The following is a 13,323-nucleotide window of genomic DNA, read 5'->3' as shown; positions in this document are numbered from 1 at the left end:
AAGACCGTGGTTGAAGTGGTGGTGGTGGTGTAAGCGGCGGTTGCTGGTGGTGGCAATGGTGTTCGGAGTGATGGTGGTGTGGAGTTAGGGTTGAAGATTGTATTATTGGAGTGATGGTTGTGGTAGGTTGGGGTTGTAAATTGTCTGTTGAAGATCATGAGAGGGGACCAAAATCTCTAAAATTGATTTCACTTTTTATTAATAATAATTATAATAAAATAATAATAAGGGTTGGAAATTACCTTTTTGCCCTCACATGTTTGGCACATGCCAATATTTAACTGGATCATTGGATGGTCGTTAGTGTAAAGGACAAAAATCGAGTGAAACATGCAAATAAAGGATAAAGAGTGAAACGCATTTTCAAAAAAGGACCCATTCCATAATTTCATGTATTCAAAAGGACAAAATTTGTAATTTTTTCTTTAGACTTTGTAGAGTTGGAACTCTACATATTTTTGTTGTAAGTCTTGAATTAATGACATCTTGGGGTTTTACAAATTTAAAATTGAAAACTTTGTACGAAATCAAGCCAAACCAAACAACTCGATTTAAAACCAAACCAAGTTCAAACATAAACATAATGCTCGTTTCTTTAAATTCAAGTTGTTGGGTTCAGTTCAATTTCAAACCAAACCAAGTATGAGCATGTCTACGTTCGGTTCAACTCGATTCGTAAATAGCCCTAGACTAGTAACTACAAATTAAATATGTAAATGTGATTATTTGTAAACGCACAAGTCGATTTTAAAAAAGTAACGAAAACACCTCCTAACAAATATTCAACAATAAAACGTACAAAACTAAACTAGACAAGCCTCATATTTGGAAAGCTTATCTTCCAGGAGTAACAACAATGGCTGCCCTCAGAATCCAAATCCATCACACAACCCACAAAAAAACATATACTCCCTTCATCTCATGTTCAATTCAGCAGCCTCCTCAAAACAACATAAAGGTAACAGCATTAGTGAGATATAACTCTTAACAACATTTCCACCATCTATTATTTAATGAAGCACCATTAAATAACTGTGGACTGCTGAAATCCTGAATGAAAGATTTGTGTGATGATGACATTAACAGGTGGTGATCAATGGAGCAGCCAAGGAGATTGGAATGGCGGCGGTGTTAGCAGTCACCAAGTCCAGAGGCATGGAAGTTGCCGGAGCTGTTGATTCACATCTTGTTGGACAAGATATTGGAAAGGTCTGTCTGTGTGTTTATTTTATTGTTTGTGTGGATTGGTACATGAAATGCATAATAATTTATTTGGTGTTTGTTTTGTTTTAAGGTTTGTGGCATGGAAGAAGCTCTAGAGATACCCATAATCAATGATCTGACGATGGTACTAGGTTCCATATCTCAGGTCAATGATGAATATACTTACAAGAGTCAGTCAAACTTACTACTTTCACAATTCAGAATTCACATTCGAAGATTATCTGTGTAATCTTCCAATTAACTCCATGAATTCTACCAACCAGACTATTTCTTTATTTTTTGATACCTACACTAATTGCTTTAAACATGACAAGTATTGACATGGGTTGGTTTTGGGCTTAAACCGAACCAAAAACTGAAAATGTGCTTTTGGTGTTTTTGAAAACTATTCGTTCCAGTTTTTTGGTTCGGGTTCGGTTTTTTGGTTTTAACATTTGGGCTTGAAATTTTTAACCGAAAATAAAAACGAAAATCCATACATTTGTCTCGGCTTTTCAGTTTTAATTACATGCAAAATTGAACCAAACCAAAAAATTGGTTTTTACGAAAATATAAAACAAACTGCAGATTTTTGTTTGGGTTCAGTTTTTTGAATTTTTCGGCTACGGATAGATTTTTTAGGTTTCATGCACACCATTACTGACAGACGAATTTGTAACTCTTTGACAGTCAAAAGCAACATCAGTTGTAGTCGATTTCACAGACCCGTCTACCGTTTATGACAATGTCAAACAGGTTTGTGGACTTGTTCTATCCTCGAATGATTTTATACAAACTATTAATTGTTGTGATGTTTTATTGTTGTTTTGAGGTTAACAGGCAACAGCATTTGGTATGAATAGTGTGGTTTATGTCCCACGAATTAAGCCCGAAACCATTGCAGCATTATCCGGCTTCTGTGAGAAAGCGAGCATGGTGAGCACAGGGTGAGAGGTTGCGTTTCAATTGCCAATAAAAATAAATTTAACTTTTAAGTGGAAATAAATAAATGTGGCATTTGCGTTTCAGGGTTGTTTGGTTGCACCGACGTTGTCAATAGGGTCGATATTGCTCCAGCAAGCTGCAATTTCGGCTTCTTTTCACTATAATAATGTCGAGATAGTTGAATCTAAAGCTAACACAGGAGTAAGTTAATAATATATTTAACGGGTCAAACAGTCAAGTTTTGTATGTGTCAAAACGGGTTGGTTGACCTGAAATATAATATTCAAGCATAAAATGGTTTGGGGTTTTTGTGCGTTAGAAATGATGTATATCGCCTATCGACCAGTTTGACCAGTTTTTCTTTAATGTAAGGTTTCATTATGATGTATTTGACCCGTTAAAAATAAAGACATAACCCCAAACTGTTTGATCCGTTAAAGTACAGACATAGCCCAAACTGTTTGACCCGTTAAAGTAAAGACATAGCCCAAACTGTTTGACCCGTTAAAAAAAAGACATAACCACAAAATGTTTGACCCGTTAAAATAAAAACATAACCCCAAACTGATTGACCCGTTAAAATAAAGGCATAATCGCCAACTTTTATACCAGTTATAAATAAAGACATAACCCAGACCAGTTTGACCTGTTTTCTTTAATGTAAATTCTGCTATATGTGTTTTGACTCGTTAAAAATAAAGAGAACCCCAAATTGTATGACCCGTTTTCTTTAATGTAAAGGACTATTATACGTTTTAACCCATTAAAAAAAGACATAACCCAAACTGTATGACCCGTTTTCTTTATTATAATTTTTATTAAATGTGTTTGACCCATCAATAATAAAGACATAACCCTGGACTGTTTGACCTGTTTTCTGTAATGAAATTTTTATTTTTATAATGTGTTCGACCTGTTAGAAATAAAGACATAACCGAACTGTTTTACTGGTTTTCTTTAATGTAAATTTCTATTATTCACGTTTGACCCGTTAAAAACTAAGACACAACCCCAAGGCCCAAACTGTTTGATCCATTTTCTGCAATGTAGATTTTTATATTAGACGTGTTTGACCCGTTAAAAATAGCGACATAAGCCCAACCTGTTTGATCCTTTTTCTTTATTGTAAATTTTTATTACACGTGCTTGACCAGTTATACGTGAATTATAAAAGTACAACTCTAATTAAGCTGTTTAAAACTGACATAACTGACAATGAACAGGCATTCCCGTCACAAGATTCTGTGCAAATCGCCAACAATCTCTCTAACCTCGGGCAGCTTTACAACAGAGACGATCTTGATACAAATTCTCCGGTAAAGTCCAGTTTGAACAATCAGTTATATGTTGAATGATAAACATATCAAAATTAAGTAACGTATCATTTTTGCCATTTTGGTATCAGGCGAGAGGGCAACGACTAGGAGAAGACGGGATTCGTGTCCATAGTTTAGTTCTTCCCGGGCTTGTGTCTAGTACATCGGTCCATTTTTCGGGACCGGGAGAGGTATGTTTCTTTAATGCATGTGCTTTTCTGAATGACCACAAGCTAAGTGGGTTGGATAATGGGTAAATTTAATATCAAAATAAGCCGGGCCCATTGGTTTAACGGTTTCCTAACATTCGCATAAAAGTTACATATTTAGTCTATAACAGTTTAATTATTCAACGTCGTCAATTATAAGGTTGTATGCATTAAAAATACATTTTAAGCGATCTTTAGGCTTTAGTCTATTATTTTAGACTTTTTTGCCTTACCTGTTCGACTCGATAGAGATTGAAGAGAATGTTGAAACTGACACTAACACTACGCTTTTGGTCTATTGTATATAATTCTTATACATGTTTAAATCGTTAGAGATAAAGAGAAGGTTGAAGTGACCCTGACACAACACATTTACTTTTTCTAGAATATAACGCATACGTTTGTTGATTATAATAGGTGTATTCTATCAAACATGATATCACGAATGTTGAGTGTCTCATGCCTGGACTTATTCTAGCGATAAGAAAAGTTGTACGTCTAAAGGTACTTTTAAGAATAAGCAGAGAAATATATAACCATCAATCAGCTTTCAAGTTTCAAAGTCTAATTTAATTACAAATGTTTTTTTTTTTCACATTGGTTTTGTTATCTTGCAGAATCTCGTTTATGGGTTAGAGAAGTTCTTGTAGTAAAGTTTTCTCATTGAGGCGAAGATGATAGCGATCTATTTCACCTTTGGATTACCGGATATGTTTAAATGATTCGAGAGTTCTTTTTACCTAAATTGACAATACGACCTATATGTGTAACTCTTCACACAAATTAACCAACATGAAACTAGGGATGCTAAACCATTCCTGTTCATGGGTTGGATGGTCGAACTGACACGAGCTTGAACAAAACACGTGTACATGTGAGCTAACAAGCACACGATCCGTTTAATTGAAAAGTTATAATTGTTTTGAATATTTATACTTTAAATTTATAAATTTACAACCAAAATGACAGATATAAATATAACTCGAATTCTTTATAACTTTTAAATTAAAAGTATAAATATTAAGGGAATATAAATTTTGACAGAGATATATTTTTCTATAAGGTTGTAAGAATAAATGTGTAAAGGGGTCAACGTGTTAGGTAAAGTGTATTCATGGGTTCAACTTGCAATTGATTGAAACTCAGTAAGACTAACTCAACCTCATGAATTGCATGTGACGGTCATGTTGTCTCAAGAATTGATACCGAAGATGAAACTCGTTATTAGCGAGAAAGGATCTAACATAATTTTTTTAAAACTAATCTTTAAACAAAGGAATTGGTGTGGTCCGGGCTAATATGACCTTTACACAATTAATCCTTTAACATGTGCTGAGCTCGAGTTTACGCTCGGGTTGTTAACGACTTTTCAAGCTTGAGAACGATTGTTAAGTATTATTGATTTCATTTGTATATCAATAACTATTTTATTTGTATAATATTAATTATTTATAATGCATTTTTAATTATATATATAATACTATTTAGTTAATTTAAATACAATATAAATTTGTTTTGTGATTGTGAATATATATTTATTATATGCAATAATAGTTATATATTTGTATAAATAACAGGCTTGCTTTGACTTGCTACTTTAGCTAAAGTTTTGTATGTAAACCTCGTGTTCAGCTTATTTCTTAAATTTTATAGGCTCGTTTGATCGAGTTGATCTCAAATAATTTATGGGTGTATTAACTTTTGTTTACACCCAATCTAAATAAGATAAAAGAAAAGGTAATAGCCTTGGTGGTAACAATAATACAATGATAAGATAGCCTACGATAAAGTTATCTATGATCGTAGACGTATGGATCGCTTTTTACCATTGAGTTATCCCGAGTAGCTAGTCGGATTTTATTCTTTGATTATTGAAACAAAATAAAAAGACAAAAAAAGACAATGATAATAATAGTAACTATACAGATACTAATAGTTAATAGCAATAAATTAATTAGTACTAATAATATAAATGACAATAATTATACTACTACTACTAATAATAATAATAATAATAATAATAATAATTAAAAAACTAACAGAACAAGTAAAAAGTTGAAACCAAGCTATATTCTAAATACCATGTGCGGTAGATCATTCAATATCCTTCTTAAAAGCAGTCTACTTGTTAAACATATAATAAAAAAATTGTTTATTTTAAATCACACGAAAACCACATGTTTTCATCGTATAAGTATATATCTAAATGTTGTTTTTTAGCGTACATGTAATTTAATTCACACGAAATCCACATGCAGATATTTAGTGTTTAAATATTCAGTTCAAAAAAACATTCAATTTATTTACATTTTGATACGATTCACAGTGTTTAAATAAACTATTTTAAATAAACTATTTTTAATTCATGGTGTTCAATCATTGGAGGTATGCCAAAAGAATCTTACATCATCTTTAATCTCAAAACAGAGGAATGGGACTCTCTCCGCAACAATCTTCGTTCTTACCACCACCACCATCACCACTAGCACCACCGTCATCACCAAATTTCAATCTTTTTTTCTTAACAAACTTACGACCAAAAATAATTATTTTGACAAGAAAACGCATCACAAATTTTAATTCTTATAAATTTAATCTCTTTAGAATCTAATTATTTTGACGAGCTTCAATCTCAAATGCAATTTAGTTTGCTTTAGAAAATTTCAATTCGTTTTCATTTTTTTACATAATTACATGAAACAAACATTTTAGTGCTTAAAGATAAGAGAAAGCACCTATCTATTAGTGTTGTATACTTTAATTTAATATAATTAGTTGCTTTAAACCAGCACGTCACGATCGACATTGATTCGTACCAAATTATAAACTGGGGGGGGGGGGGGGGGTTGTGAAACTTCATGAAACTTGAGGGCTATCAAATTAAAAAGTTAAATTTATGGGTTTTAAAGCTTAACCCTGGTTTTCTTCCCTTTGAATTGGTATTTACCTTCTTCAACTCCTCTCATTGTGTTCATGAGTTAATTTTGTTTTCAGTTAACCACTTGATAACAAAAAAAACCCTGGAATTCTACTAATTTATACACCAAACAGTTAAAGACCAAAACCAATTTGAAAACACGCACACAAACTAAAATTTGAGATGATTAAATTAGACCTTGTGTGATAACTATGTAACTATTTTGATACGGGTTTCAAAACTATGTTTTTAAAATAAAAGTATAATTGAAGAAACACTAAGTGACCCCGGGCAGATTACGGATAATCTGGGGGTTAAGTAGATGTTTCCCACGAGGGTTAGGTCCGGCAAAGATGGTTATTCTTCTGATGACCTGCAAAACAGACACCGTGAGCTCGTCACTGAGAAGGGGGGTACCTTCTTGTGACCACCCTCCGGCGTGAGAATCAGACTAGATTGCTCTGAATATAAGTGTATATTAAGAGAAATAGCTAGAGCAGATAAGATATAAGATAGTATATGATACCGTTCCAAGGTGTTGGAGTATTTATAGCCGAAGGTAGGTGTCCAAGCAGGTACAGCCAGCTGTATAATATTCCTTTTCTACCAACTGTGGGCTACGCACGTGCCATGCTAGTGGTTGGTGGGTAGGCAGCGGCTGATAGCGACATGGCCGGCTGTGTACTATTCATTTTCCACCAACTGCAGGCTATATACGTGCCACGACAGGATTGGTGAGTAGGCAGCGGCTGATAGTGACATTAAGTACTAGAGCGTGCTCCTCGTCGTACTGTTGTCAGTGAGCTGTCGCTGCTTTGGTCAGATCTTTTGTCCATACCTTGGCAGGTATAGTACAAAAGATCCTCCAGTAGCGTACGGACTGGCTCATTTGGGCGGGAGTAGTCCCGGCTTTGGGCGGGAGTATTCCCGGCTTTGGGCGGGAGTATTCCCGGCTTGCTCATTCCTTCTTCAGGTGACATTACTGAATTATTTGAGAGTTAGTGCCTTGTGCGTGTAGCCTTGCTATTAGTGCGGGTAGCCTTCCCTGATGGCTAGTATCCGCAGCTGCGGGAACAGGCGGGGTACGTCACCATTGGGAGGCTTTTCCTACGGGAACAGCTTGCGTACTGCGCGTAAGGTCGTCATCTCTCTGAGCGTGGTGGGTCCTGCGGATCCAGTTGGTCTTTGCGCAGACGTCCCTCTTTAAGGTGAGTCTTGCGGGTCCAACTGCGCAGACGTCCCTCTTCGAGGTGAGTCTTGCGGGTCCAACCGGGCTCTGCTGGGACCTACCTCTTCAAGTCCCCCCAGTCCAATGTTCTTCTCATGAATTGTTAATAAGTGAGGTGAACTTTTGGACTTAAGCAAGGGGTTTTGAAAAGGGTTTAGTTTTAAGGTTCTCCGCGGGGATTCTTCCCGCGGGTTTCCTAATGTCACGTGCAGAAATTCCCGACTTTTCTGCTTGATCTTTGGGTATGATGCGGATAGGTGTGTAACCTCCTCGCAAGTCAGGAGCGTTGAGTTTCACTTGTGTAGATTCTCCACGAGGTTTTGGTAGTTTTAGACATAGTGATCAATTATGTTAAACAACCAATTCCATCTTGGAGCTTCAAACAATCTAGTTCTCAACGTTCCCGCTATGCGGGGATGTTATTTCCCTTTCCGCAAGTATGGCCCAGAAGATCCTTCTTGGTTTCAATTCCCTGCGAGTGCTAAGTATGTGAAGGGTTTCGCCTTGACACTGTACCCGCACTCGTCTTATAGTTACTTTACTTCCAAGGTATTCTTGGCTTCAATTCCCTGCAGGTGCTAAGTATGTGAAGGGTTTTGCCTTGACACTGTACCCGCACCTGTCTTATAGTTACTTGGTTGCCAAGGTATTCTTGGCTTCAATTCCCTGCAGGTGCTAAGTATGTGAAGGGTTTTGCCTTGACACTGTACCCACACCTGTCTTACGGTTTCTTGGTTACCAAGGTAAGGGGGTATAGTCCCGCTTACTTTTGAATCTTTTTGACTTGCGTTATAAACGTTATATGACTTGCTCATGCATATTTTAGTTTAACTTAACAATTTTCCAAGTGTTTTGAATAAGTTAACCTGTCGATGCGCGGTTGTCAATAGGTTAATGTTCAGTTTCCTCTATCATGGTTGTGCGGGTAGGACCGTCACTTTCATTTAGTGGGATGACCGAACTTCACCTATAACTGACCTGCGTGAAGGTTTTCCTTATCTTTTCCTTATAAATTTTTACCGTTTTTGTGTTTATGCGGGTTTTGCCGCCGTCCACACACAACGACTTACTTCTTTCCATATTTATGCGGTGAATACCGGCATATCCGTCCGGAAAGTTCATAAGTATAAATGTAAGACCATCAGCGTCAATGTGATAAGGAGAATCATTTCCATTAGAAGTGGCTCTGGGCCTTTTCTTTACAAGTTTGGAATTGATCTACATGTAACATTTGCGTAATTGAGCTCCGTTCCATGTTCTTGGGACGGGAGTGCCATCGAGCCTTTCGAGCCGGTATGCGCCCTTTCCCAAAACTTCTTTGATAATGTATGGACCTTCCCAGACCGGGGCCAGCTTTCCTGGGCGCTCTTGGTTCGAAGCCTCGTTGTTACGCAATATGTAGTCTCCTACATTGAAGTTGCAGAGTTTTACCCGCGTGTTGTAGTACTTTTGCATTTGTCGCTTGTAATTCTCTTCACGCGCTGCGGCTAAGTCTATATGTTCTTCGGTTAGCATAAGGTCTAACCGTCTTTCTGCATTATTGTCTTCTGGTTGAATCATGACCCTTGGTGAGGGTAGACCAATTTCGACCGGGATCATGGCTTCAGTGCCATAAGTGAGGCTGAACGGGGTTTCTCCCGTACTTGCCTTTTTCATCGTTCTGTTTGCCCAAAGGACGTGTGGAACTTCGTCCACCCAGCCGGATCTGTGTTCCAAGAGTCTTTTCTTTATGCCGTCGACGATGCTCTTATTTGCTCTTTCCACCTCACCATTGCCCTGTGGGTGCGCCACTGAGGTAAAGGTGTGGGTGATTTGAAGTTCTTTCAGCCACTGTTGTAGCTTCTTGTCAGCAAAGTTGGTGCCGTTATCGCTCACCAAATTCTGTGGAAGTCCGAAACGACAAATAATAAATTCCCAAATAAATTTTTTGATATGTTTTGCGGTTGTTTGGGCTAAGGGTTTTGCTTCTATCCACTTGGTGAAGTAGTCGATGGCTACCACTAGAAACTGAACGTTCCCTGCTGCTGTGGGAAATGGGCCTGTCACATCGATGGCCCATTTCTGAAATGGCCATGAGGAGGTGACTGGAACAAGTTCATTCTTCGGGCGATGCGTGTTAGGTGCGTGGAGTTGGCAAGATCTACACTTTCTGATGTACGCCAGCACATCCGTATGCATCCCCGGCCAAAAGTATCCTGCGTTGTTTAGCTTAGCTACGACAGCGCGTGGACCTGCGTGTACTCCACAGATACCCTCGTGTACTTCCCTTAGGAGGTAGTCAGCATCTTGGTTGTCCACGCATCTTAGGAGTGGGCCAAGAAAGTTACGTCTGTAAAGGATGTCATCGATGAGTTGATAGTTCAGTGCTTTACAGCGTAGTTTTCTTGCCTGTGTTTTTTACTCTGGTAGTATACCCGCCGCAAGGTAATTTATTATTGGTGTCATCCACGTTCCTGTGCCGGTTTGGATGACACAGACTTCCTTGTGTGGGACTGATGGTGCTCCAAGGAGTTCAATGCGGATGTCCTTTCCCAAGTGGGTGAAGGCCAATGACGCAAGCTTGCTTAACGCATCCGCAGATTTGTTTTCGCTACGCTTGACGTGTATGACTTTACAATCGTTAAAATCGCGCATAAGGGTTTTTGCTTGTGCGAGGTACAGGGCCATTGTGTCGTTCACGGCCGTGTACGTCCCGTTTATCTGGTTGGCTACTAACATGGAATCCACGTGGGCTTCCAAGTTTTTCACTCCCATCTTACGCGCAATTCTCAGCCCGGCCAAGAATGCTTCATACTCCGCTTCGTTATTTGTACTTGGAAAATCCAGTCGAATAGCGTAAGTGTATTCTTGGCCTGCTGGGTTGGTTAGTTTCAACCCTGCGCCTGAGCCCTCGTTGCTGGCTGCTCCATCAGTGTAGAGTCGCCAGACATCATCGATGTCCTGTGCTGGAAAGGGTTGAGCCTCCTCCTGGCACTCTTTCTCCCGCGAAGCGGGGACTTCTGCAATAAAGTCGGCCAAGACCTGGCCTTTTATGGCTGGCCTCGGCTTGTACTTTATCGCGTATTCTCCCAATTCTATTGCCCATTTGGCTAGGCGTCCCGACAATTCGGGTTTGCCTAGAACGTTTGCGAGTTTGAAGTTGGTGAGAATGGTGATTGGGTGACCTTGGAAGTATCGTCTTAGCCTGCGTGAAGCCTGTACAAGTGCTAAGACTAATTTTTCCAGGGTAGAGTACCGGGTTTCTACGTCTGTTAGGACACGGCTAACATAGTAGATTGGCATCTGGATGCCTTTTCGCTCGACTAGCAGGACGGCCCCGGTTGCTCTATCTGTGGCGGAGAGATATAGGATTAATTCCTCCCCCGCTTCTGGTGCTGTGAGCGTTGGGAGTTCGATCAAGCGTGACCGAATTTCCTGAAAAGCTGCTTCCACTTCTGTTGTCCAGCGGAAGTGCGTTTTCTTTAAACAGTTTCTCAGCGTTGACACGAATGGGAACGACCTATCCGCATGGTTTGCCAAAAAGCGGTTAAGTGCGACTAGGCGTCCATTCAGTGTCTGAGCTTGCTTGATGTTAGTAGGTGATTCCATTTTGATAATGGCTTCGACCTTTTCAGGGTTCGCTCTGAAGCCATCTTTAGTAACAATGACTCCTAAGAACTTCCCTTCTTCCATCCCAAAGGAACACTTGCTCGGGTTGAGCTTCATGTTTATCTTTCTGAGCGTGTTAAAAGTTTCTTCGATGTCTTTCAACATCGTTTCTGGGTCAGGGCTTTTGATGACCATGTCATCCATCTAGACTTCCAAGTTCCTCCCAATTTGGGCATGAAACTCTTTGTCCATCAGGCGTTGGTATGTGGACCCGGCATTCTTAAGTCCGAATGGCATCATTTGATAACAAAATGTGCCATCGGGCGTCCAAAATGCGGTTTTGTCCTGATCGTCAACGGCCATGTGGATTTGATGGTACCCCTTATATGCATCAAGAAAGCATTTAAGGCGAAACGGTGCTAACGAATCTACCTTAAGATCAATTTCGGGTAACGGGTAACAATCTTTGGGGCATGCTTTGTTCAAGTCTTTGAAATCTATGCACATGCGCTATTGTTTGTTAGACTTCGGTACCATGACGAGATTTGCAACCCATGTTTGATATCTGCTAACGCGTACGATGCCCGCGTCAAGGAGTTCCTTGACTTGGGTTCTACACGCGTTAGCTTGTTCCGCCTCCATTACTCTGCGCTTTTGTATGACTGGCGTAAAAGCCGGGTCACACTTGAGCTTATGCTCTGCCTTACTTCGAGGTATACCAGTCATGTCAGCTGGTTTCCATGCGAAGATGTCAGCATTTTTCTGTAGTAAGCGTTTGAGTAAGGTGCGCGTAGGATCAGTGACTGTTGGGCCAATGGTAACAGCCTGGTCAGGGTATTTGCCATTGAAGGCCCATTCTTCTGGTTCGGTGATGGTTGGTTTAGCCATCTTTGGTTTGGGTTTTGATGAGACAGTTGCGATGCATACCTGGGGAATACCGGTGATCATCGCTACACCCTCAGCTGTTGGCCATCCCATCATGCCGTGGACTGAAGATACCACGGCGTTGAATCTTGCCATCCCGTCTCTCCCGAAGAGAATGTCGTATGTGTGGTGTGGCTTCCTCATTACGACAAAGTCCACGTCTTCTGTGCGGGAGTGTTTCCCGTCTGTGAGAATGACGGGGAAAGATAGGATACCCAGGGGGGTGTTTGTGCTGCCGTCGAACCCTTCTATCGAGGCGTAGACCGTTTCCAGGCGTTCCTTGTCTTCGTCGTCTAGCTTGTCGAAGAACTGCCTGTACATAACCGTTGACGAGGCGCCGTTGTCAACAAGAGTGCGGGAAGTGATGTAGTGTCCCAGCTGGCTTTTGATGACGATAGGGCCTTCTTTGCTGGGTCCTCCTGGCACTCGCGGGAAGCGCACCTCAGCTTCCTTCCACGCGCATGGTTCTGTCGTTCGTCTTTTTCTCCCTCTGACATTACTATGAACCATGTGGATGCTGATGTCGACGGGCTTTCGTCCGTTGCCTTTGTATCGGTTATCATTCCTCCCCCCATTCTTGATTGATGCCACAAGGTGTGTAAGTTTTCCATCCTTAACGAATGTTTCAACAATATCCCTCAAGGATATACACTCCTCAGTGGTGTGACCCTTTGTCCCGTGGAAGTCACAGGATTTGCTCTGATCCGCGTTATGTCGCTGCCGGACCGTTGGAGCTTTTGGCCATGAGAGTTTTTCGGTGGCAAATATCTCCGTGACGCTTTTGGTGAGTGGCGTCCACCGGGGGTGTCGGCTTGATGGGTGCGTGTTATCCCTTCCGCCTACTAGAGGGCGAGAGCTGGATGAGGTGTCAAAGTTTACCCTTGACTGCAAAATGCCTAGCTTCCTCTTTTTTGTTTTGCCGGGCGGTCCGGACGTTGTTTTCCCTAGTCCCCTGCGTGTAGAGGTTTGTACTCTAGGGGAGATCCCTACCCA

At 40.2% G+C, this 13,323-nt stretch overlaps 1 protein-coding gene across 1 annotated transcript; it reads left to right on the top strand.

Moving 5' to 3' along the window:
* The first annotated feature begins 808 nt into the window (after positions 1-808).
* Positions 809-4,583, top strand: LOC143575101 (dihydrodipicolinate reductase-like protein CRR1, chloroplastic). Its single transcript, XM_077059551.1, has 10 exons — positions 809-958; positions 1,087-1,209; positions 1,295-1,369; positions 1,894-1,959; positions 2,044-2,139; positions 2,233-2,349; positions 3,372-3,464; positions 3,554-3,655; positions 4,091-4,177; positions 4,291-4,583. Exons 1-10 carry the CDS (start codon positions 857-859, stop codon positions 4,321-4,323), a joined length of 894 nt encoding a protein of 297 aa, XP_076915666.1. The 5' UTR covers positions 809-856; the 3' UTR covers positions 4,324-4,583.
* The last annotated feature ends 8,740 nt before the right edge of the window (positions 4,584-13,323 follow it).

The sequence above is a fragment of the Bidens hawaiensis genome, unplaced genomic scaffold (assembly GCF_021521415.1).
Source record: "Bidens hawaiensis isolate Kalapana, Puna unplaced genomic scaffold, B.hawaiensis_p1.1 tig00027297_1, whole genome shotgun sequence".
In the NCBI taxonomy this organism is placed as follows: Eukaryota; Viridiplantae; Streptophyta; class Magnoliopsida; order Asterales; family Asteraceae; genus Bidens; species Bidens hawaiensis.
This window is presented reverse-complemented; position numbering and strand designations above follow the sequence as displayed.